Below are 26,124 nucleotides of genomic sequence, written 5' to 3'. Positions count from 1 at the left end.
TATATAAATCACTTTCAATATGTTTGGTAATTTTCTTTCATTCAATGTTACAAAATTCAAATGTGCAAAGGTGGCTTTTACTTGACAAAATCTAGGCGCGCATAACAAGAAGAACTAGACTTGATTATGAAAATTGTTAGGGAAAAGAATGTGAATAAACTATTAGAAGTGAGGCATGACTTAATGTTGCACAGGGTGATTTTGCTGGAAAGAGGCTGCTAGCCCGCTATAGTGGTGATGCCACTACCCATTTCTTTGAGTTGCTTCTTCAAGTACAAACACTCACTTCTCAAAAAAGGTCAACGAAACCCAAATGCGTGATCCTTGGTTTCCCTCTTGAGCCATCTTTTTCCCCTTTTCTTATTTATTTATTTTTTTCATTGTCAAAACAGAGAGTTGATTCCGATAGGTGATGAGGTTCCACGTACAACCCATTAGTGGAGATGATTATAAAATTCTACATAATTTAAACAATTTTGTTTGTATTATTCATTAATTGTATCACTAATACATATATATATATATGTATAAAATGAATACAACTTTATGTTTTCAAATGGTTGTTTTTATAGGGGTAAGCATTGTGATTGCATATCCTATAGTATATGTTCTATTCCTTCTCTTGTTTTATCTTCCTAACCGTTCTCTTATCAACCAAAAAACAACATAAAAAACGAAAGCACCAAAACAAAAACAAAAAGGAAAAAAAAAAAGAATATACAGTAGCTATATGCCATTAAAATGCCCCATTAACTTTTAGGATATACACTTTACATCATCTTGTCAATGAACTTTCAAATATAGTTATATACAAATGCATGGGAATTTTGTTTTCATCCACTAAGAATAATTAGCACTCATAAATTTAGAATAATGTTATTAATATGCATTATTCATGCTTTTTTTCCCCATTCTTTTAGTTGATTAAGACCATAAATGATTATTTTGATGGGGCAAATAACCTAAGCCACTAAGCTTAAAGGTATGAAGATTGAGGGGGATGTATTCAATTTACAATTTGAAGGATTTTAAAAGTCTTTTAAAGTTTTGAGGTATTCGATTTAGATTTTAAATGAGTCCATACAAACTAATGATATTCAATTCAGATTTTGATGGATTTTATAAAAGTCTATTAAAATCTAGATGTATTCAATTAGAACTTTATAGAATTCTTTTAAAATCTGGTGGTATTCAAAAAGTCATTGATTTTAAAAGACTTTAAAAAATGATGGATTTTAATGGATTTGAAAGGATTTTAACAGGGAAATTGTGATGTCAATATGAAATCCATCTTTAAATCCAAAGATTTAATTGTATTTTTACAAAATCTTTATGAAGTCTGTAAAATTCCATAACAATCCATCAAATTTTTTAAAATCTATAATTCATTTTAAATCCATCAAACTCTAAATTGAATACATCCCTATGAGACTTTAATTTTTTAATTTTTTTTTTTAACTGAAAAACGAGATTAACTCGCATGAATTACTGTTGTAGTGGACAATTTAGCACTTGGACATATGTAAGGATCAGAGGGAAAGAAATTGTTTTAGGACTCGGCAAATTAGCAAAAGTGATTAGATTTTTTGTTAGGTAAAGAAGGCCCATTTAGAGTTTCTCTAACCAACTAAAAGGACCCCAAGGCCCAGCACCTTTCTTTTACTGTTTAAAAGCTAATTGGGGAATAAAAAAGAAGGTTACCCCATGTGACCTGGTATTTTGGACAATCTTGTAATGGTGGGCAAAGTATATACCAAATTCCAAGGAAAAAAAAAACAAGTTATTGAAATGGAAAATGAAAAAAAACGAAAAAAGAAAAAGAAAAAGGAGAAAGTGGTGGGAAAAATAGGAGTGGAAGGGTGAACAAAAAAGATAAAAACAAGGGGGAAAAAGGGGAAAAATAAAAAAATAAAATAAAATAAAGTCAGAAATGGGGGGTGGTGGTGAGTAAGACAGCATTATAAGTTGCAAGGTTCTTTTTTTTTTTTTTTGGTTTTTGGTAAATTTGATTATAGCGAAAATCCAAAAGTTTCTATTTTTTATTTTATTTATTGTATCTGTTTCTCTCATTAAAAATCCATGGACTGCTTGAATAACACCTCAAAAATTTCATTCACTCTTTATACGATCCATTTGCAAAGAAAATCAGAACCCACGCACTTGCACGCGCCTTTCCTCTTTCTCTCTCTCTCTCTAAGCTACATCTATAGAAAAACCGCCTTCCCACTTCATTCCCTGCCTGTCGTTTTTGTTATATCGAAAAAGAAACGAAAAAGAAAAGAAACAAAAAACCTCTCTCTCACTCTCTCTCTCTCTCTCTCGCTGAATGGGTTGCCGAGGCATGGATATCTGCCAAATCTAGAGCAACCCATTTCATGTTTGTCTGCCATTTGAAGGAAAAATTTGCTCCTAGCTCATTTTGTTTCCTTTATGTAGTTTAATCATTTCCTACAGTAGGGTTGGTCTGTAAGTCCATTGTTATCTTTTTTTTAAAAAATATATATATATTTTTTTCTGCGCCATTTTTTCGCCACTGGCATTAATCTAGCGACTCTGTACAAATCTGGACAAACCCATTTGATCAGTGACGGTGGATGAACCAACAAGCAAGGTGTGCTCTTGATGGGTTTCATTTCCGGAACTATTTTTCTCTTTTTCTTTTTTTTTTTTTTGTCTTTCTGATTATGTTTGTTCTCTATGTTTTTCATTGATCTGCTTTTGTTATTAATCTCTGGTATTGGTTCAGCATGTTGATGTTGTTGTTTTTTTTAGTTCTGGGGGGTTTGATGTTTGATTAATTGGTATCCATGGACGAATCGGCCGCTACCTAACATTATTATTATTATTATTTATCTAGTCACTAATCACTCTTAGGGTTTGATGTTGAGACTATGCACAAAGTTTTTTTCTTTGAAAAACAGCAGTTGTTTTTGTTTTAACATAGTCTCATTTTAGAATCGGGTGTTCAAAAATGTTCCATTTTCTATTATTTGGGAGTTGTCTTTTTAATTGGCTTTACCCTTTTTGGTAATAGATCGATGATTTGGATTTTTTCTAAAATGTTGCAAGTTTGCTGGTGGTTTATCAAAATTTGTATTTGGTATTCAAATTTCGTTCGTTTTCTGATACTACCTCATCTGCATATTCGTATAATTTCATATCTAGCTGCTAATTATTCCAATTTGATATTCATTGCATTCTGGGTAATTTATGTCTGCTTTCCTAGTTGTCTAAATCCCATATTATTTTTTTTCTGGGTATGAATGTAAGTATCTGAATATCTGAAAGGTACGGTCTTGTGCTGAATGTTTTCGTTTCTGCAGGAAGAGATATATATATATATATATATTCTTTTTTTATTGGACTTTTGTTGTTCAATTACATGCACTTTAAAATTACTAGTTATAATGTTCTACACTTATTGCTAAGCATTTTCCCCCATGGAGTTCTTCAAGGTAGTTGAAACGTTTGCAGTAGCCAATAGGGTTCATGTTTTGGATATTGTCATAGATGGAATTTTCTTATGTAGTGCTCCTTGTCAGTGTAAAACTCCTCTTTTACTGCGATGCTGCAAGTTAGCTTACTTTCAGCTGCATTGGGAAAGGTTTCCTTAATTGTAATTTCTGCTTTCTGACATCTGAAATTGCCTATATTTTATGCTGTCAAGTTGTCATTTGCGTAAATACAGACCTGAGGTTTAGAAAATCTTGATGCTCTAGATATTTCAGGTGGAACTGAATTACTAATTTGCAATATGTTTATCTTGTTTGATGGAAAAGAGACCTTTTTTTTCATGTCACATATGTCTATCTCTATTTCTTTCTCAGGTTTTTTGTTTGTACTCTTGATCATGGAGGGAGAAACATCATGGATTAGCCATTGCTTTGATGACATCACAAGAGAAATTGGTGAGTTTGATTCATTCTCAGAGCTTAGTGATGAAGGCAATAAGGAAACTAGTGTAGTTTCTGTGGACTTGATTCTGCCTGATGACTTGTTGGAACGGATCCTAGCCTATCTTCCCATAGCTAGCATTTTCAGAGCAGGTTGTGTTTGCAAAAGATGGCATGAGGTTGTCAGTTCAGGGAGGTTTTTGTGGAACTCTGCGCATGTTCTACCACAAAAACCATGGTATTATATGTTTACAAGCTCTAATGAAGCAATCGGGTATGCCTATGATCCCATACTTCGAAAGTGGTATGGAATTGAACTCCCTTGTATCCGTGCTCCCAATTGGTTCATTGCTTCATCTCGTGGCTTGGTTTGCTCCATGGATAACGACAGTAGAAGTGAGTTATGCGTCTGCAACCCTATAACCAAACAGTGGAAGAAGCTTGAGGAGCCACCTGGTTTGAGATTTTCTGACTACAGTGCACTTGCGATTTCAACCAACAGGATGTCTCATGGTTATACCATCTCGATTGTCAAATCTAAGCAAGTCCCGGGCAATTTTTTCCAATGGGACATCTCCATTCATTTATATGATTCAGAAACAATGATATGGGTGACTTCCTTAGCAGAGGTTTTGACAGGATGGAGAGCTGGGGACGAGAGTGTGATATGTGGTGGGGTTTTGTACTTATTGATTTACTCCACTGGCGGTGGGGCACCAGAAAACCGTCATGGCCTAATCGCATACAATCTCTCTACCCGATCTTCCCATGGGTTGTTGATAAAGAGTTTTGTACCTGTACCATGCCCTCTTACATGTGGTCGGTTGATGAACCTGAAGGAGAAGCTAGTAATGGTAGGAGGAATCGGTAAGCCAGATCGGCCAGACATAATCAAGGGGATTGGTATCTGGGTTCTAAATGGGAAGGAATGGCAAGAGGTTGCTCGCATGCCCCATAAGTTTTTCCAAGGATTTGGAGAGTTAGATGATGTTTTTGCTAGCAGTGGTACTGATGATCTCATATACATTCAGAGCTACGGAGCTCCAGCTCTACTTACCTTTGACATGAACCAGAGACAATGGAAGTGGTCACAGAAATGCCCAGTGACAAAGAGGTTCCCACTTCAGCTCTTTACTGGTTTTTGTTTTGAGCCCAGACTTGAAGTTGCTCCCTAATACGATTCTCCGTGCATTCAAGTGGTGTCATTGACAAAGTATTGCTTTTCCTCCCCTTTTGTCGAAGTTGTTACCTATTTGTTTCCTTTATAATATGAAATCAGTGTTTTGAAATTTTTATTACAAAATGTAACTTGCAGCGAAAGCTGCTCATTCATGATTATGGGATTCTTATTCTTTGCATTTGGAAATACCACGCCTGTAGCTTTTTTTTTAAAAAAAAATATATATATATATATATATATATATATAAAATAATGTTGGTAATTTACCTCGCTAGTAGCTATTAATCAATGAATGTGGGATTCTTATTCTTTGCCTCTTTGGAAATACTAAACTAAGGTTGATATTTTTTCTTCTTACTTTATTTTATTTTATATATTTAATTTTTAGGCTTTGGCCGAATTGCTTGATAATATCTTTATTAACAGTAAAAGTATGTTCTTATCTCTTCCTCAAGTAACAATTTTCTTTCTAATAAGCTGGCCCAAAAAATCCGGTTTTCTTGCGGAAAAATGAGAATGCTGACAAACCGGTCGCTGAGCACTCTTAACATAATGCGGATGTCATTTACTTGCAGATGGAAAACTCTGATTTTCCAGAAAAATGCTATCTCTTACAATTTCCAAGGAAATTTTGGGGTTGGTGTGCTTTTTAGTAATTCTTCCATCCCAGATCATAATCTATATGGAGAACCAAAAAAATAGAATAAAATAAAATAAAATTCATAAATCAAGATATGGGTTGCCATGCTATTGATTTTCCTTACATAGACGACTGTGACCTTTCTTCTCTTCCCCTGCTTCATTCAAAATTTAAGCCAAATTCATTTGCATTTAAAATCGGAAAATAACTCTTTACACTTTTTTCAAAGAAGCAGTCCAAATGGGTATTTGGGTTTGGTTAGAAATCTTGTAAGGACATTTATGCATTAAGGAGTTGAGATTGGTCCTCAAAGGATTTGATTTTTGGCAAATGAACCAATACCATGCGTATACAAAAATAAGTGCTTCCTCTTTTTAATATTTCTCTTCCTCTCTCAGTTTGTCCGTGTGTGCCTGTGCGGGTGGCTTCAACGTAAACAAGTGGAGGTGTTGAAGTTAAGCTGCCATCTGTGGGTTGGTGGAGGAGAAGTGATGAGGTCCACACTTTTGCTTTAATCGATGGTGGATTTTGCTTGGTGTAGATGTGACATGCAAACGTCTCCATCACCACCAAAATCACTTGCTTTTCCCCGTTTGCTCACGCCCACCATTTCACTTCTTTCTTATTTAATGGGATTTTTTTTTTTAATATATATATATATATATATTAAAAAGTGAAGTTTAATATAATAATGCTTATTTTTGGGGGGAAAAACAAATGTAGAGTACAACAAGGCACATTGTTATAATAAGGTACTTCCTCTTAGCTTTCATTATTATTTATTTATATAAAAGAAACTAATAAACGTGAAAATCATTCACCAAAAAATAATAAACGTGAAAATCTAATCTAAAAACAGAGTGGGGTCCAAAACGGTTAAATTAGTTCAGAGTAAGACTGTTGTGTTTCCGGTGTTGTGACAATTTCCAGAAGAACCATGCCAGATTGGGAATTTCATTGCAGTTAATATTCCAAAAACCGCATATCGGTTTCGAGGGAACCTTCCCGTAGAGCCTAGCCTGGAGGTAATCTATGGGTGGCTGCTTCATTTTCAATTATCATTCAATGGAGTAGAAGGTCGAATAATAAACATAATAAACTTGTAACGTGTAATTCCAAATCTAATTTTCATTTCTGGGATGCTTTAAGATTTTTTGGAAACCCACCCCCATTGATTTCTCTGCTTCTTCCTCGGTTGTGTTGTCTTTTTGGGATTCTGAATTACATCTTCTGGCCGAGGGTAATTTCTTCACTTCATGTTCCTCTTCTTGATGGGTTTTATTTTAAAGGAAAAGGGTTCTTTTAGATTTTTAATATTTTTACCATTTAAGCATTCATTTTCTAATGGAGCTCTAAAAGTTGGTTTGGTAATGTCCTCAATTTTGCTGATCTAAAATTGGATTTTATTATTATTATTATTTCTTATGAACAAATTTTGCAGGATTCTTGGGTAGCTCCTTGTCTCTAGGATCTTTCACCATCTCTCTTTGTTTGAGGGAGGGATTCAGCGTGATTGATTTTGGTAAGTCTCATCGTCATCTTATTGAGATCTGATACAGGAAGAGACATTTGAATTGACTTGGCAATTATAAATAAATTTTGAAAACTTACATATATGTATTACCGTTGTTGTAAATTTGTCAGGTTGTTCACAACCCATTTGCATTAAGTACTTCCATTCCATAAGTTTTTTTATATTATAATGGACGAATCAGAATTGGATTATGATATGACAAAGAAAGAATTGTTTTATAAAAACAGGAAAATGAGAGAGGTTTCACTCTTTTAACTTATTTCTTACATGTATCTTTGCTTTTGTCAGATATTTTTAATTCTCAACTTTAAACCTTCAAGCAAGAATATAATATGATTTACAAATTCATAGCAACATAGGTGCATTTTGCAGGGTAAGACATGGAACGGCACCAAAAGGACCCCACAATATCTGACTATAAAACTACTAAAAGCCACTTGATCAGATTCTCCAAAAACGATCCTCAGCCTATTCCTGGCATAACCGACTACCTATGGAAAGATTACTGTCCTGCAGTTTTCAGGTTTTGATTTCTTCTTCTTTTTGGTTTCTTAACTATTACAAGCTATGATGAAGAAGAAAACAAAGAAAGCTTTATAGCACATGTTTGATTCGTCAGCTAATTACCTCTGCATTATCTGCAGCCGAATTCTTCAGCTTGGAGATGTTGATAGTGCCGACTACATTCCCACAGTTTGTTGTGACGAGACACTAAATTTGATTTTTCAATCACGGGGAAAAAGTGGCAGCCTGTTGTTTTTGTCTAAGGATCTCCGCTTTGTCATAAAAACCGTGCGGAAATCTGAATTGAAGGTAATGAAATCCAGTGGTTCAAATAAAAACCTTTCTGATTTTGCTGGTTTGGAAATTTACTTAGTTTTACCTTTCAATGCAGGTATGCCTAGATTTTTTACCAAACTATTATCGGCATGTCAAAAAGAATGAATCTTCACTGTTAACAAAGGTGTATGGACTTCATGTTGTAACGGCCATTGGAGTTGGAGGTTGTAAGGTATATATGATCTCCTCAGTATAACTATTTTTTGAAAGTTCAAGTTTTCATATTAAAAATTGTATAGAAAGAAAAGTTAATTGTGCATAATAAGCCAAACAACCCCATTTAAGAAAAGTTAATTGTGGATAATTAGCCAAACAAACCCCATTTAAAGACAATTATATGTTTAATTTTATCTTGCCAATCTTATTTTGAAGTTATTATACGTATTAATCATGTTTCATGAACAGTGTTACTTTGTTGTGATGTCGAACGCAATGCAAACAGATATGTCCTTGGACAAGTACTTCGATCTTAAAGGTACAGCAAAAGGTCGAACCCTCGACAAAGAGGTAGGCCATGATAAGAAAGTCATACATAAGGATCAGGATTTGGAATACTCTTTTTATCTTCATCCCTTGCTCAGGACTCGGATTCTTGGGTAAGTCCAATGCTCCTACCTTTTTATAAGAAGAAAGAAGAAAATTTTGAATTTAGTTTGATGGTTATTGTTGGTGAATAAGAGGAGCTTGCTCATATTAATGCTTTGGGTTCAAATACATAAAGACCAACGATTGCCTTACTTTTGTTTTATAGGCAAATCAAGTATGATTGCGAATTTTTGGAAGCCGAAAACATTATGAATTACAGTCTTTTACTTGGAATTCACTTCGAAACTTCAAGTGAAGGTGGTTTGATCTCTCCCATTAATTAATTCCTCCGACTATAGTTACTGTTTTTTCTAATTTTCTATGAGACCCACTACTACTTGTTATAGGTCTTTGTAATTTACAGTAGGGAGTAATTTTTTCTCCCCCCCTACCTACAATAAGATTAATAATCGTATAAATAACCTTTTTAGTTACGGAATGCTCTTTGGATGGAACAAGTACTTCCAGTACCAAAGATGAAATCTCCGAAAATGATGAGGATGCTGATGACTCAGTGGATACAGTGGACACAGAGTTAACCTTTGCTGATCTTTACTCCAGTCCTGACAGGTATATGTCACCATTACCTCATTGGTAATACTTTTTCATGAAAATCAGGACCATATGGCTTTGAAGAAGACACATACAAAGGAAATTTGTTTTGTGCTGGTTCTCATTAGGACGGTTTTGGATAAATCACAAACCATATCAAGTTTGTAAAACTTGGGATATATATAATTCTACGGTAGAGGGTCCGCATGAGAACCGCAGTCAAAGCTGATGCTTTTTGGATGAAAACCTCGGTGTACAGAAGCCAATGCTTTCATCCAAAAACATCAGTTTTGGATGCGTCTGCATGCAGATTGTTCGCACTGTAGAAGCTCTATATATATATATATATATATATATATATATATATATGAAGGCAATATTCTAACAAGTGCAACTTCAACAATTGTTGTGATATAGATTTGATCATAGATTTGGTGTCCAAATGCCAGCACGAGCACTGCAGCATCCATTGCATGAAACAGGAAGTACACCAACGCACAGAAAGGCAAAAGCAGAGGAATGCCAGGATGTTACTCTTTGCGTTGCCATCGTAGATCTTCTAAAGCATTACAATATGACCAAGAGATTTGAGCATGCTTACAAGTCCATTCAATTTGATTCGAAATCAATATCATGTGTGAACCCCAAAGCCTATTCTTCTCGTTTTCTGGAGTTCTGCAGCAATATACTCCGAGAAGATATAGAGTTGGAATAGTTAGGCACTTATGAGCTGATTTAAATTTTTTTCCATTTTCATCTGCCCTTTTTTTTATTTTTTGGTAATCGTCTATTTTCATCTTCCTGCACTTATCGGTCAAGAAGGTTACGAATTGATAGATGGATGAGTAGATGATGAGCCACTCTAAGAATTACATGCCCTCACTGTGTAAGTTTTGAAATCTAAGAACCAAGAAAACGATGTATCCAAGTTTTTTAACACACAGAGGGCACATTATCTATGTAATTTTGACAATGTGATTTATGAATATACCATTAAATGGAAATTAGATTTTTCTTATAAACTTGATGAAAGATCTCTTTGAAATGTTCAATCCATGTGTGCATCGGTATTCTCTCCATGCACGAGCAAGAATTATGGGAGGCCCAACAAAGAATGATCAAGTCTATAGCAGACATGGCCCAGTAGCGGGCGGAGTTCAATACTTGAGGCCTCGAAAAGCACATTGGAATCCAATTTTCCATAGAGAGAAGGCTTATCCAACATTGGAAACCCCTGAAAATGTCAGTGAAATAAAACGGTAATTTTCAAAGGTACAATAGCATATATGGAAGAAGAAGTTATTTGCGTAGCTCTTGGCAACTCAAATCATTGCCCATGTTGGATAATGAAATGTAGTAGATGTTTTTATGAGAAGCAAAGCTTCTGGACCACAATTTGTCTGGAAAGAAACACAAAAAGAAAAAATAAAATAAAAACCCAAACCACACAAGTGGTCCATTCCTCAAGTTTTTGTGGTCCGTTCTGTCGGAAAGTTAATCAGAGAAGTGGTTGTTTTGTCGATGTAGTAGTCGTAGTTGTAAAACAGAAGCTGAAGACGGTTTTTCTCTTTTTATTGGGGCTCCAACCACAAAGTGCCTCTAGAAGCCAACTAGCTTCTTCATCAACTGAAATGACGGACCATATATATTGTATTATGAACATTAATTAATCTGTAGAATTTCGTTTGTCATAAAAGTGTGAAATCTATATAATACGACATAGACATACCACTATTATTATTGTTATTTTTCTGAATTAGTGAACCAAAATAGCAAAGCTGACATATACTCTCTGAAAAGTAATGCTCAATCTGGCTGACACATCTTGTGCATGCAGATATAAAAAGAAGAAGCCAAATGAAGATAGGTTAGGGACCACATTGGTTTTGGACCACAGCATAGAAGAGAATTTTGGCTGTGGCACTTGCAAACCCAGCCACACATTGCATGGCAATGTTAGGGTTAGGGACAACATGGGTCCATAGACTCGTGCACCAAAACCTCACCAGAGAAAGCAGATTGTTTGTTTTTTTTTTTTTACCTCGGCCTTCTGCCCCACCCTTCCAATTCGTACCGTCGGTGATAGATTGCATATCGCACCATTCCATAATCCGCATGGTTAAAGCTTAATCCCCTTTTAATGTTCCCCATAACCCTTTTTTTTTATCCCTAATTATGCATCTAATTCATGCAATTAACCTATTCAAATAAATCATAAAAAGCATATGGACTAGGGGACTCTCTATGCTTGTCTTGATCTCTTTCCACTATTTAACACATGATATTGACACATGTTAATTTGTAGAAAACACACTGAAAAAGAAGTCATTATTGCTTTGAATTTAGTTTTCACCAGAGTCTCATAACGACAAATGTGAAACTAAAAGGGTCCCATTCCATGATGCACATAACTCCCAATTTATTTATTTTTGAAATATATATTTCCCATTTTTTTTTAATTATTATTTTTATCAAGCATAATCGTCATTTTTGATAAAGCAAAGTGAGCTGATACACGAGGCCAAGGCAAGTATTTTTGAAAAATCAATATTTAGTATGTGTAAAACTTATTTTTATCTTATTTTATAATCATCAACTATAAATTGTTACTCATCATAATGTGATATTCTTCGAAAGACAAGAATATATACATTAATGATGAGAAAAATCTAATAGAAAAAAAAATAATTTTGGGTCAGTGGGACCAGTTGTTTCTGTCTGTGTTCCAATAATCCAATTCCTTTCGGTTCATCAATGATGACGTGGCTAGGCTATGAGACAAAATGTTGGGAACTTAGGGGGGTTAGGAAGGAAAATAAGGAGAAGCGAAGTCAATCAACAGCATAGAGCAGAGCACAATACCATGAGAAGCCTCAACTTTAGAGTGAAGAGCAAGTGGAAATTTCAACTTGAGACTAATAATTTCATTGTAAAGAGGAACAGCAACAGCATGGGGAGCATCAGCTAGAGTTTGAAATTTGAAGATAGAGAGAGGCAAAAGAGAGAATAAGGGGAAAAAAAAAAAAAAATGGAAAGAAAAGAAAAAGGTCGGGAAAGAGAAGGAAAAAAGCAAGGTTTAATGGTGAAAAAGTTGAAACGGGGTATTTTGGTAGGGAAAAGAGGAGGCCCATCTACTCCACCACCGACATGGAGGCTTGAATTCTCAGCTGATGAGAACAACAATAACACCACCACCACCAACAAACCCGTTACAGAATTCCTCAACTTTCCCACCAAACCAACGGTCTCTGCCAGAAAGCTCTGTGCCAACCTCTGGGAGGTCCTGCCCCACCACCATCACCACAACTTCCCACTTACTAAAAAAATGAACAAGGGACCTCCTAGGCCTCGCCGCCAACGCCATAACAACAATGGGTCTCAGCTCCCAACTCATCTGCTCGACCCTCCTAACAGCCCCCCTCTTCACCAGGTACCTCCGCTGCCATTTCTATCTCCTTTCTTTTCCCCGGCATTTTTTTTTTTCTTTTACCATTTGGGTTTTTGTTGTGTGTGGGGAAAAATAAAGGGGGGTTTCTTGCTTTTCCTGGTTTTTGTCAATTTTAAGTCTTTTACTTTGCTTGGATTGTTCTTGCTTTTGTGGCCCCTGGCGTTTTCTTGTCCTGTGTTCTTGTTGGTCTTTCTCTTTTTTTCCTATCTATTTTAGTTCCATGAATAACAGTGATGAGGTTATATGCAAAATTTATGCTTTTTTTCTTTCCTTTTTCTGGGGATTGCTTGCCTATATGTCATCTCACATATGTAATCTCAAGGATTTGCTGATCATTGCCCTTTGTCTTATTCTAGCCAATAAGTGCGAGATGCTTGGAGAGGAATGCTACAGCATCAGTAATACAACGTTATGGATTGGTTGAGAGGAATAATAATGCTCTTCAGCCTTTATCTCCTGCTAGTTATAGTAGCTCGATGGAGGTAAACATCTCTGCCGTCCTGCAAAAGTAGTTTCCATTGTTGAATGCTAATATTGGTGAATGTGACATAAAGGTTGAGAGATTTAATTCTAGTTGGTGAACTTTACTCCTCATTCACTGCCCTTGGATTTTGAAAGGGCTAATTCATTGGGAACTGCGACGCCTTGTGTACTAAAAATGCTAAGTAAAAATGCTACGTCAATGCTGCATCTTTCCTCACCGCCTTTAAAAGAACAATGAATTGACTTAGTGGACTACTTTATGGAGTAATACCCTTCGTCTAAATGATTAATTTTAGAACTTTTTGCCAATATATATATATATATATATATTGTCGCTTCTATATTCTTAAGGTTTCTGACAAACGGAATGGATTTCAGTTTGATAATTGAGAGATTCAAGCCATCAGAAGAAACTAAATTAATTCCATTCCCAAAAAGTGTCAGAAGAAATTTGGTACTTAAGAGCCTGCCTTGAGATTGTATCTTCATCAAAACAAATGAAGAAATAGAAAAATAATAATGTGGAATATTGTTGGGGATCACTTTAAGAAGATTGGGATGGATAACGAAAGAAAGTGATAAGTGCTTTTCATGTGGCTTTCATGAGTGAATGTAGTTATGGCTTATCTCAATAGAATATTGTAAGCTTCTATTGATTGTGTTTAAGTTCTTTTATGCTGCATCCGTTATAATATTGTTTTTCTTTTCGGGAAGACTTTTTCAGCAAACTCTCAATTCCATTGTAAAATATCTTTCTAAGTTTGTTACTTCAAATTCAATATTTTTTATTTATTACTTGGCTACATATCAGGAAATTGCCTTCCTTTTTGGGCTATCTCATATTTGCGGAGCATGTTTACTATCCTGATTTTGCAAGACGAGAAATCAGATATGCTTAACAGTAATTCATGTTACTAATAACTTGCTCTCATTATCTCCACGCTTTCCTTGTTCCTAAAAATGGACATAACATTCTGTGTTCTATTGATTAACTAGCTGCAGATCATTCTATTATCTGGTTTTGGTCTCTTCACGACTTCAACTTAGTCACTTGTCCTTCTCTACTTCTTTCATTTCTCCAAAAATAGGTCTTAATTCAATAGCTGATTCAGCCTATATATTTTAGTTTGACAGATTTAAATATCTTTTTTCATGCACAGGTGGCACCTTTTAAACCTGCACTCACTCCCACTAGTCCACTGAACTTTAAGGGTAAGAAGGGAGATCAAAGTTATAGCCTTAAAACATCCACAGAATTACTCAAGGTACTCAATCGGATATGGAGTCTTGAAGAACATCATGCATCTAATATGTCACTAGTGAAAGCTCTGAAAATGGAACTAGATCATTCTCGAGCAATAATTAAAGAGTTGCTACAAGAAAAGGAAACGGATAGGCAAGAAATGGAGGACTTGGTGAAGGGGGTAACAGAAGATAACCTTGTTAGGAAGAACAAGGAGCAAGATCGAATCAAAGCTGCAGTTCAATCAATTCAGGAGGAGCTAGAAGATGAGAGGAAGATGAGAAAGCATTCAGAAAGCCTACATCGTAAACTAGCTAAGGAGCTTTCTTCACTGAAATCTTCTTTTTCCAGTGCCCTGAGAGAGCTTGAAAGAGAGAGGAAGGCACGGATCCTATTAGAAAACTTGTGTGATGAGTTTGCAAAGGGAATTAAAGAGTATGAACAAGAGGTGAGGTCCCTAAAGCACAAACCCGAGAAAGATCGAAGTGGTATGGAGAAACTTGACAGGTTAGTTCTCCACATTTCAGAAGCATGGCTTGATGAGCGAATGCAAATGAAGTTAACAGGAGGTGGAGATGATATCACCAAGAAAAGTATAATTGTTGACAAGTTAGGTTTTGATATAGAGACCTTTCTTCAAGCTATAAGAGTAGTGGAATCAAGGAAGAACGGTAAGCTACCCCCAAATGACACAAAGGAATATTGCTCACGTCGGCATTCATTAGAGTCCTTTCCGCTGAATGAGGCTATTAGTGCACCCCAAAATGCAGCAGGTGAAGACTCTACTGATAGTGTTTCCCATTGTCTAGAAGCCAACAAGAAAGCTAGTGGAAAACATAGTACATGCAGTGATGCTGCAGGAGGTCATCAGGATGGAATAGTGAAATCCAATTCCATGAGGAAAAAGGTAAGGCCCCAGGACATAATAAAGAGCTGTAGCCATTCCAGTTTGGAGGCCCAGTTTGAGGAACATCTGACCAGTACCATGTCATGTAATGGTAACAAGACTCAGTTTGCAGATAATGAAGGAGATATGGAAGGACTAGAGAAACAAGAAGCACTTGAGGATCTTGAAAAATCTGATTATTCTGTAACTGTTCAACAGGGTATGCAAGAAAAACACGGTAAAATGGTTGGGAACCATGGACTGAAATCAACTTATCTACTCGAAAACTTGATCAGAAATGGTTCACTTTCATTGGAAGACAATAAGATACACCCTGACAGTAACTCAAGAGAAGAATCTCATCATGTGCAGTCTGTATTAACAGGGAATGCTAGTCCGATACAGCAATGGAAGTCAAGATTGACAGCCCCAGACTTCAAAAAATCCGAATGTTCTCTCAGATGGCCTCAGGAGCTAAATGAAAATACTTTGATGGCAAAACTACTAGAAGCCAGATTAGAGGGAAGAAAGCATGATCGCTCAAAGAGTTCCAGAGGTTCGTTTTAGATTGCAGAACTGCTAGATTTTACTCTAGTCTGTACTGCAATATGTCTAAATAATATGGTAGAATTTTATGTTTCATGCAACTTTCGGATTACACTTGTACATGATAATTGTATTTTGTTCGCATACATAGTGATTTAGATTGAAATCTTTGATTTGGTCATATTTTGCTTCTGTTATTTTTTTATTTTTAAATGAATTTTGCTTATGTTAATTGAGATGTTTATTCAACTATGAATCTGAAAAAATATTGTTGTTCTCTTGATGAAAGATGCCACACACAAAATCCGCCAAAAAGGCTGATTCAAACTCCATTTTCCATTCAAACTGATCTCTTTTTCTCGATCTTTAAAGACAGCGTGTGCTAAGATCCAACTAACCAGCGATTCGTCAATTTATTGGCCATCTTATTACTCGTTTCACTCGACGCTAAGAACAATGATTTTGTGGGATTTGTTAAAATGTAAGAACTTCTGCTTGATTGGTTACTTCTTGACCTTAGACTTTGATGTTCATAGATTTGCCTCACTGGTAAAACTATTGATAATATACACTTTCAGATTTTGATTTGATACAGATTTTCTTTTTAATTTAGAACATATAGTAATGCCGATAAAAACACAAAAATAAAAATAAAAATCCAATGATCCAGACCATCTTACACTGAGAAGTCCAAATATGAAAAAATGTTAGATTAGTCTAAGACCATGATACCTTTCATGATAAAAACAGGGAGATCATATACCCGCACTAGCTATCATAACTTAGATTGATAGTTTTTATCCCAAAAAAAAAAAAAAACTTGGATTGATAGTTTCCTAACATCTGCTAGTGAATAAATATCTACTGATTAAATGCTTTTGACTACATAAAAGGATCTATTTTTGATCCCCTAAAGTGATCCAACATCTAAAATATATATACAGAAAAAACGAAAAGCAGAATAAAATTGAAGCTGTTTGGTGGGTATATTGTATAGTGGTTTTCCATGTTCATTTATAGTAACTAAGAACTGCTTTTTTTTATTTCACAAAAATGCAAAGCATTAAAGAGAATCACTTTGTTAGAAAAGACTTGACAAAGAAAACTGTTGCACCACCCACCATCATCAAATAAGGTTGGAAAAAAGTGATTAATACATAGAAATAATGGCATTCCTAATCCTAACTTCCATGCCTTTTTCTTCTTATCACAAAACTCTTGCTACAGACCAATGAGCTATATATTTTAGCCATGAAAATAGATTTAAATTGGCTGTTGTGGCTGGTAATGTGCAAACTATGCATTGTCCATTTATTTGGGAACAAGTCACCTTGAATTATAAGCTATAAAAAATGGCAATAAAGGTTATGAAAATCTAAGCATATCAAATTTTTTTTTTTTTTTTCCTTGTAAGTAGTGGACCACTATGAAAAGCTACTAGCATAAGAATATACTCTCAGGGTGATGATGCAGTCACTTTTTCAGGAAAAAGAAAATAAATATATGAAAAGAAAAAATAATGGAGATGACATCGTTGCTTAGGACCGTTGGTATCTAGATGATTAGTATATATTGGAAAAAATAAAAAAATAAAAAAAAATTCTTAGAAGCTGCGTAAAAACTTGTTTTATATGTTTTAGCAAAAAGAAGAAAAAAGCGCAAAAAAACAGGTTCTACATGTATTATCATCTTTAAAATGCAAATTATTCAGAAAATGCCAATTACGTTGCTCAGCTATTGGTTAAGTTGAATGGTGATTCATCAATTGTCACTGAAAATAATCAATTAAAATATGCAAACTTCAAAGTAAAATTTCAATAATTACGGAAAACTATGATAAGTTTCATATTCCATCAAATTTAATGATACAATCTTGTTAATGATCGAAAAATGTCACTATGAGAGCCTAATTTCAAACTACATAACAAGGGCTAAACTATAAATAATTTTACATTAATAAAATTACGAATGGCCATTAATTAGCATCTTTCTTGTATAGATAGTTTTTTTTTTTTTTTGGATAAATTTTTGTATGGATAGTTAAAAAGAAAAAAACGGCTTCCTTTTTTGTGGGTTAAGGAATAAAGGTAGGACGGAAATATAATGTGACACCAATCCCACCAAATCTATATTAAACTGGTTTTTTGACCGAAGAGGAAATCTACCAATCAAACGGTCAAAGGCCACGCAAGCACCCTCTTTATTTGGGACCCGCAGATTATACAGCCCTCATCTGTATGCACTGCAACACTGACCACTTTCTCTGAATGCGATTACATATTACAACAGCCAATAGTAACCAGTAAATATAAAGTTGAGAGGAAAAAAAAATATATATATATATGCTCATTTCCACCATTTTCTTTATATACTTTAAAAAACTAATACAAACTATTCTTGACAAGAAAATGAAAAATAAATCCTATACCAAGATTCTTTCTTTAATATAAAACATAAAAAAAAATCCAATGGCCATGATTTCGTAAAGAACTATGACTAAACCACCCTATATAAGAAACCCTCCAAGTAGAAGTAATTGTCATAAGCAATTTCTAGGTAAAGTTACATAGCCACTGAAATATTCCTAAGGTGCGAGTTTTAAATTAGGTGAGGTCGGAATGGAGCTCTCTTCACTTCAACCCCTAAAGGAGGTGACAGTAAACCACGGCTGCTAGTTCATGATTACCCATGGATGCCCACTTAACCTCTACATGGTGCATTCTAAGGGTTTGCATGAGGTAGGAGACGAGGTTGCCTTGATCCTTTTGGCATTGGAGTGAAGGGAGCTCCAAACCTCTCCCTGCTCTTTTTTATTCTTAAACGTTTTTTTCTTATTAATTTATTTGTCTTCCTTCTATTGCATATTCATTAATCCTCCCATTAATTATCATTTTAACTATTTTCAGATAATCATTATTATCATTTTCACCAATAAAAAATTATTATCATTATTATTATTATGACTTGCACTTTGACTTTGACCCTTGCAATGAAGGGTTGACCCAGAGTTCCATAGAAGGAGCTTTACTATATGTTAAAAGAATGGCAAACTTTTTCTCTTCTTATGATGTAGTACTTTGTTCTTCTGTGGAGAAGCGTGCGTGGCTCTTATTGTTTAGAGGGTCTTTAGCGTGTCTTAAAATATGCAGACGACAAAAGTCCAATCCTAAAACAGACTGATTAATATATGTTAATTCAAGACTGATTAATATATGTTAATTCAATCGTATTTCCATCTTATGGATTTATTTCGCACCAACTAGTTGCAATATCATACATATATAATAGATATGATGTAATTATTTTACATAGCTAATACATCATCTCTCTATTTCAAAAAAAGGGAAAGAAAAAAAAAAAAAAACTATTTAGGGTCTGAGTGGCTTCCATATTTTAATACCAATCATATACTTGGTTTGTGTAACATTTTTTAATGGGTATTATATGGGATAATTACATTGACTAGATGGATAATCACTTAATGAAGCATGCATTAAGATTGTGTCTAGTGAGTAATACTTGATTGGCCATGTTACCTTTTATAGAGAGCACGCTTACTTCATCAAATTCAAAACCTCACCTTCAAGTGCTACAAAAAACAATTAATGACATATCATTCTTGCAACCTAATTTCTAATTAAATAGATACCAATATAATTAGTTGAGTTGGCAAAGACTATATTTTTTTATTTTTTTCTATTCAAATTTGAATCTGTAACAAATCAATAGAGCCATTAATTATAAAAAAAAAAAAAAAAATAGTGGGTACCAATACTACCAATGGAGTATTGTATATATGATTAAGGAGGAGCAGCTTATGGCGTATGGGGCTTACAAATACAATGAGTTGTTTATGTGATCTTTTACATGTCCTTCTTCCAGTCGTGCGGAGGTACATATAAGAAATTTAAGAAAACATGAAAAAGTGTGTGCTGCTTCCAGAATTTTCCAGGCTGGGGCTTATCCCAAGACGAGGCGTGGACCTTCTAATGGTGGGCGGCTTGGATCTTCTCAGGTGCGCCGACATGATCCAATTAGTATCAGTTTCTTAACTTTAATGAATGGTGAGGATCCGAAAACCATTCACGAGTTTCGGATTCATCTGTGCAGAGCATCGTATTCCTATGAGTTTATTATTCTTCTGTACCATTTTCCATAAACGATCGTTATACATTGTCCCATGAGTCTCACTCAGAGTATTGGTGCCATGGTGTTTGGTAACATGATGATTTGTTATTTTTGTTTTTAGCTCTCCAACTGTGTGTGATCTACTCCTTTTACAGGGAATATTTTATCAGCAGTCTTTAAGGTTTTTATTAATTTCAATTTACTACTTTAATTTTTAAAAGTTATAATTAGTAATTCTATGTATAGAGGTATTGGTAAAATTATTTAAAGGACGTGAATAAAACGATAGCAAGAGAAAAACATAAATATATATATATATTTTTTACGGGAATGAAAAAAGATAAATATTTGAAAGTTGATGGAGGAGGTTAATAATACTTTTCCAATTGAAGATATTAAATTGAATTTAAGTCAAACTTTATGAAATGTATGAAATTAACTTGGTTTCAAATGTTTGCTTGTATTTGTTAATAATAGTAGAATTTATTAAATATTTCAATTGAACATAAATTTGAAGGAAAAAAAAAGAAATCAACACAATTGGAAATTATATAAAATTTAATATTTACATTTTTTCCCTATTTTAACTCCATATTTAATTGAAAAGTCTAATAAATACTAATTAATACCAATAAATATTTAAAATAAACAAATACCTACAAATAAATAGATAAATTAAAAAAACCTTTGTATTATCAAACAACATTTAATATTTATCTTTCACAATTTAACATATTTTAGTTTTATTATATTCTTCGACTTAAGCACGAATTAGCTTGATTTTTAATTTGTTTGAACTTAACTCGTCTTGAACAAATGAATGAATATTGGAATAATTTATGAGTAATTTGAATTTGTTATCTATACAAAACCAAGCTTAGATTAGATTGATAGTTTTACTATCAAAAATTTTTTTTATCAACCATTGAATCGTTTTAAGAATTTAAACTTAAAAATGCATTTATAATTAATTAATTTCTGTTTATGCAAAAATCGACAATTAAAGATTGTGCATCTCTTTTGCCATTGATGAACTTGTAAGCCTGTAAAATAGAAAAAAACTACGTTAAAAGCCTTTTGGGGCGTTGGCATAATGGCATCCAAAAGCTCTTTGACGCTATAGTTAGAAGAAACTATTGGACTTTCTATGAAAAAAAAAGAGAAATAGTAATAGGCTTATATAAAAATTATTCCTTCATACTTTACTTTATACAACAGCTTAAAGCCTTGTATATAAGCTTTTAATCAGTGTTTAGTAGGAAATAAAATAAATAAACAAAAATATTACTTAAAAAATAAAACATTTTAATTAGGAATCCAAATTTATTTAGATTTAAACAACCCTAATTGTTTTAGACAGTTTAGATAGCAGTTTAAATTTATCTAATGAAACATACCTATACAATTTTATTTTTTCTCAATATAATTTTAATATATTATTAAATTCATATTAGACTAAATTCAAATTTTGTCATGAATAAACTGAACTAATTTTGCAAATTTAAACTAAATTATTACAAAAGCCGAGCTTGAGAACGGCAATATTCTACTCATTTATACTCCACTTAAGTTGTGATTTTAAAAGAACAAATATACTAGCCCCTTAATGGCTTGAGTATTTTATAAATTAATAAATAAAACAAGTAGGAGAAAATGCTAGTCATGAGTTTTAAGACAAGAAAAACTGGTGAGGTACAGATAACAACCGCACGTGTAATAATTGAATGGTTAAAAAAATTGGAGAAGAAACTGCTTTTTCTTTTTTAGTTTTCCTTTGTAGTCCTCTGTATTTTGGCCCGCTGTAAATTGTAAAACAGTTAAGTCCCCTAATTAACTTGCCAAATATATATATATATATATATATATCCTTTTTAAGCGATTGCATTTTTAAATTTGGCGATGCTGAGAAGATACTGTGGAAACTGGCAAGAGGTAACACTCCGTCTCCATTGAGTAATTAAATTCACCGATGTCAAATTACTAAAAGGGGCTCTGCTTTATTGGCTGTGATTTAGGACTGTAATTCTACGTCTGAGCAGTATTTGACAAGTAAATCTCCTTGACAGATTTTACCCTAAATACGACAACCATATCATTCTTGAATATAAAAGTCCAAAATTCCAGATCCATGAATGAGCCTATAAAAAGGAATCAATCACAATTCATCTCCTCTCACAAACCCCTTTTTTTATTTTTCGTATCAATTAATTAGTGAAAATTGGGATAATAATGCAAGGGAATTAATCAGAGAGCTCCTTTGTTACTCCAAAACTGAAAGGAGGTGATGGTAGGCCTTGGCTGTTAGTTCATGAACACCCCTGCGTTGCGTACAATGTATATTACTTAATAATAACAATCTAAATGGGTGCGCAGCCTAAGGGTTTGCATGGCCTTAGAGACGACGCTTCCTAGATCTTTTTGGTTTGGGGTGAAGGGAAAAAAATATATCATGGTCTCCATATTTTCTACCTTTCCAATCACCATCCCCATCCAAATTCTTATTAATAAATTCAAAGGCTCTGCTACTTTTTTTCTTTTCTTAATTATCTTGTTTTTCTTACAATTCATTTTTAAGATTTTTTGCTTTCAGGTCTTAACTATGGATTTCGCTAATTGGCTCCTTCACTGGCGCATACCGCGGAGCAAATTAAAGTCTGGTTGATCAAATAGATATTTTTTTTATTTTATTATTATTTTTATTGGGTCCAAATTAATTATAATTTCCTGAGTTCGTATTCGATATGAAATTTATAGAGTTTTGCAAATGATATTTGTAATCAAGTTCTTATTATTATCTGTATTGGCATGTAACAAACTGATTAATGGACTTAATTTATTTTTTCTATGTAAGTTTTTTTTTTTTTCTCTCCCTTTTTTGCAAGTAGAAAGAACATTAAGGAAAAGATTAAATCAGAAAAATGGAATTGAAACGTAAGCGTGGCAGTTTTATTTTGAAGAGGATTAGATAATGTTCGAATGGTTTGAATATTAACGAAACATACACGCAAACAAGGGAATAATTTTTTATGCAGTTCAGTTTTCAACGGAAACATTTTTTTTGCCAAATTAATAAATGTGATTTGGATACAGTTTTTAAATGCACAATCAACCGTCTTTTAATTACTTTGTTTTGGTTTGTAATATATGAGACAAAACCAAGATTATAGACATTAATCTCAGTGTGAATACAAATCAGCCTTAATTTCTATATGTATATAAAAAAAAAAAAAAAAAAAACGATGTCATTAATTTAGGATTAGCTCGTGTGTTGCCTCCTTAATTAGGCCGCCGATCGTGTTCGCCCCCCACATCGCCCTTAAAACAAAAACAAAAACTAAAAAGACAAAAAAATATTGCCCTTGAACAAAAACAAAAACTAAAAATAAAAAATTAAAAATTAAAAATTAAAAATTAAACTTTGACCATTAGTTTTACAGAAAAACGATTGACAGGCAAGTAACGATTGACAGGCAAGTGATGGTCCAATCAGTTGTTAATGACTTTTTTTTTATTTTTTGGGGGGGTAAAAACTAATGGTTAAGGTTGCATCTACATTAAGTATCCCTAAGGATATCTCTTTTTAGTCCATAAGGTTTTTTTATTTTTTATTTTATTATTATTATTATTATTATTTTGCTTGAATGGGAAGTTGTATTAATTAAAAAAGGCAAACAAAAAAGCGCTGTCAAAAAATCAGGATGCGGTTATCCTACTATTTTTCTGGTTTATAATATCTGCAAAATTCTTAAGAATAATGAAAGGAGAAACAAAATCGAAATAAGTATTAGAAAGTTCCTGCAAAACTATATATGTGAACTTATTATTCCAAAGGTGCAGACAAAGAAATGAAATTAAAAAAAAGACACAAATTTATTATCTTCTTAATTAATCCAATATTTTCTTAATGAATCCTGATCCATATGGTGCTTGATTAAGCATCACATATATCAGTTGATTAACTGTTAGTCGACAGAGGACTATTGCTTACCCTATCCATTAGGTGAGCAAATTTGTGGTGCTCTAATTATTAGCCAAAAAAAAAAAAAAAAAGAGAAAAAAAAAAAGCAGTTGAAATTTTTTCCTCTTTAGATCAACTGAAGGAATTAATTAGCTGTTAGCTGTTTATTTATAAAACAGATAAAGACAACATATATAATAAAGTCCTAAAATTAGTTGAAAGAGTTTAATTTCTTATAATACAGATGGGGAAAGGGATGCTTATTAAATATTTGCACAGGAGAGTTGGGAGTATAATTTGACGAAATATTTGTAACTCGTAACAAAGGGCTTTTTAATATACACGGGTACTATCTACTCAAAGTGACAATAAGAAATATATTTTAGAAAGCTGAATATTTCTGTTAGAAAAATGGAAAAATAACATATTTTTGAAATACATAATTAACAAATGATAGAATTAATAGAAACAAATTCTTTACGCTAATAATTACTTGTAAATAATTAACTGCATGATTACGTAAAATTTAATAGATATTATAAGAACGTATTGTTTATGATTACTCTCAGCGACATGTTTTTTTCTTTTTCTTTTTAGTAAAGTAGCTTCATGTAAGCTCTTCTTTTTTATTTATTTATTTGCTTAATTTTTGGTAAATGAATTTAAACCCTTCTTAGCAAAAAAGATAAATAAATTAAAAAGTAGATGATAAGCCTTACAAAATACGTTGTAACATAAATATAGAGATAGCTAGTGTGAAGTCTGATATTAATTAAGCAGCAAACAGAGTAGTAATATTGAATGAAGGTAAGGGGTGGTACCATAGGATTCCCTTTCCCTTTTCGAAAAAAGAGAAAAAGGGGGAAGAGATGCCATTGCCCGCCATTATCGGCATGTGGTTTCCCAAACCCAACATATCATCTTTCCACTTTTGTCAGACATTTAAATACACCCCTTCTCTCCTTCCTCTCTCTATCCCATCCCCATGATTCGTTTCAAGAGAAAATCTATCAACACAGATTTCCTCCACAGCCACCCTCCCCAGTCCCCCCAACATTTAATGTTTAATGTGCCCATCTATATTCATTTCCCAGTCCAATCAAGCGGTCCTTTCTCACCTACTAGGGTTTTTTTTTTCCCCTTTCTTCTACCCCTATATATACTCCCCTTTGGCCCTCTACTTACAACTTGTGCAGACACTGCCTAAATCTCTCTGAATAGTGAATCCTCCTCTCTTTTCTAATTGTTAATTAATTATAGTTATATAAATGTGATTGATTAGAATTGCTTAATTAAATTTGGTTATGTTTATTGGTTTGTGAGGTTAATGAGAAGTTCGTTAATATTTAGCGTGGGTACGTAGGTAACAAGTCCATTTGGGAGCTCCCTCTGATCCAATTGAGGGAGGAGAGAGGGTTTGCACTGCTGCTGGTTCATGGATACCTCTGGACTGCCGATTAAATGAGCAGTTTCAAGGGTTTGCATGACTCAGGAGATGTGATTTGGCTTCTCCTTTCCTTACTTGGATTGAAGGGAGCTCCAGTGGTCTCTTTCTTTCTTTCTTTCTCATATCTCTCTGTCTATTTATAATTTATGTATATATTATATTATGTAATTGATTTTCTACGTGTTATAAGTACATGCATGACTTTGCTGGTCTGATGTTGAAAATCTTTATTATGTGGTGAATGAGACAGCTTAATTTACAATATGGTTTGTCGTTGCACCTCTTTCTATAAATTAATGTTTGGCTTAGTTTTTTATATGGGCAGGAGGGATCCAGTTGACTCTCGTTTAATCGTGTTGTGGGTTTTTATTGGATTGCTGGTAATCGATTAAACATAAATCGAAGCTTGCTTCTTATACCGTCGCTACGAGAAATGGGATAAATCAAGTTCAGGTCGAGGCTCCAATTATATTTAATGTGAGGATTAGCATTTCTAATCCATGTTTTTGTTTAAATTTAAACCAAAATTGTTAGTGGTTTTTTTTTTTTTTTTTTTTTTAAATCTGTATCTAATTTCCTCTAAAGTGGATCTTGTGCAATATTGTTAATTTACAATAGAAGTACTTTGATTTTTCTGGTTTAAAATTTAAAAGATGTTATCAAATGAGCCGTTGCGAGTTTTTAACTCGTGTTTTAGAGTATTATTGTTCTAAAGTTGCGCTGGTCATGGAATCAACTTGCTAAAGGAATTAACTTAATTT

General features: G+C 33.6%; 3 protein-coding genes and 1 long non-coding RNA gene across 7 annotated transcripts; all 4 read left to right on the top strand.

Annotated features, from left to right (window-relative positions):
- The first annotated feature begins 2,033 nt into the window (after positions 1–2,033).
- Positions 2,034–5,264, top strand: LOC107406865 (F-box/kelch-repeat protein At3g61590). The gene is made up of 2 exons (XM_016014078.4): positions 2,034–2,611; positions 3,828–5,264. Exon 2 carries the CDS (start codon positions 3,851–3,853, stop codon positions 5,066–5,068), a length of 1,218 nt encoding a protein of 405 aa, XP_015869564.1. The 5' UTR covers positions 2,034–2,611; positions 3,828–3,850; the 3' UTR covers positions 5,069–5,264.
- A 919-nt stretch (positions 5,265–6,183) lies between these two features.
- On the top strand, positions 6,184–10,222 carry LOC107406864 (phosphatidylinositol 4-phosphate 5-kinase 10). 4 transcript variants are annotated; one of them, XM_048479578.2, is made up of 9 exons: positions 6,184–6,738; positions 7,155–7,235; positions 7,620–7,770; positions 7,892–8,060; positions 8,143–8,259; positions 8,493–8,683; positions 8,839–8,930; positions 9,104–9,242; positions 9,642–10,222. In XM_048479578.2, the coding sequence occupies exons 3-9, from the start codon at positions 7,628–7,630 to the stop codon at positions 9,937–9,939; spliced, it is 1,149 nt and encodes a 382-aa protein (XP_048335535.2). In that variant the 5' UTR covers positions 6,184–6,738; positions 7,155–7,235; positions 7,620–7,627; the 3' UTR covers positions 9,940–10,222. The 4 variants fall into 4 exon arrangements, with proteins under 4 accessions (XP_048335535.2, XP_048335536.2, XP_048335537.2 ...); XM_048479579.2 differs by lacking the exon at positions 6,184–6,738 and adding an exon at positions 6,751–6,953 and having other exon boundaries at positions 8,143–8,251; positions 8,530–8,683; XM_048479577.2 differs by lacking the exon at positions 6,184–6,738 and adding an exon at positions 6,752–6,953.
- A 1,808-nt stretch (positions 10,223–12,030) lies between these two features.
- LOC107406866 (uncharacterized protein At5g41620) lies at positions 12,031–16,011 on the top strand. The gene is made up of 3 exons (XM_016014079.4): positions 12,031–12,654; positions 13,029–13,154; positions 14,316–16,011. Exons 1-3 carry the CDS (start codon positions 12,253–12,255, stop codon positions 15,849–15,851), a joined length of 2,064 nt encoding a protein of 687 aa, XP_015869565.3. The 5' UTR covers positions 12,031–12,252; the 3' UTR covers positions 15,852–16,011.
- On the top strand, positions 13,161–13,868 carry LOC132804518 (uncharacterized). Its single transcript, XR_009639702.1, has 2 exons — positions 13,161–13,419; positions 13,534–13,868. It is a non-coding gene; the product is annotated as an uncharacterized LOC132804518 (long non-coding RNA).
- Positions 16,012–26,124: the final 10,113 nt, after the last annotated feature.

Source organism: Ziziphus jujuba, chromosome 7 (genome assembly GCF_031755915.1).
Source record: "Ziziphus jujuba cultivar Dongzao chromosome 7, ASM3175591v1".
Taxonomy (NCBI): domain Eukaryota; kingdom Viridiplantae; phylum Streptophyta; class Magnoliopsida; order Rosales; family Rhamnaceae; genus Ziziphus; species Ziziphus jujuba.
The sequence above is the reverse complement of the archived record's forward strand: the minus strand, read 5'-3'. Positions and strand labels throughout refer to the sequence as shown.

Coding starts and splice junctions, on each gene's coding strand:
- LOC107406864 (XM_048479578.2), top strand. CDS start 7,628: ATGGAACGGCACCAAAAGGACCCCACAATATCTGACTATAAAACTACT. Junction 7,771..7,891: donor TACTGTCCTGCAGTTTTCAG/GTTTTGATTTCT, acceptor CATTATCTGCAG/CCGAATTCTTCAGCTTGGAG. Junction 8,931..9,103: donor CTTCGAAACTTCAAGTGAAG/GTGGTTTGATCT, acceptor TAACCTTTTTAG/TTACGGAATGCTCTTTGGAT.
- LOC107406866 (XM_016014079.4), top strand. CDS start 12,253: ATGGAAAGAAAAGAAAAAGGTCGGGAAAGAGAAGGAAAAAAGCAAGGT. Junction 12,655..13,028: donor ACAGCCCCCCTCTTCACCAG/GTACCTCCGCTG, acceptor GTCTTATTCTAG/CCAATAAGTGCGAGATGCTT. Junction 13,155..14,315: donor GTTATAGTAGCTCGATGGAG/GTAAACATCTCT, acceptor TTTCATGCACAG/GTGGCACCTTTTAAACCTGC.
- LOC107406865 (XM_016014078.4), top strand. CDS start 3,851: ATGGAGGGAGAAACATCATGGATTAGCCATTGCTTTGATGACATCACA.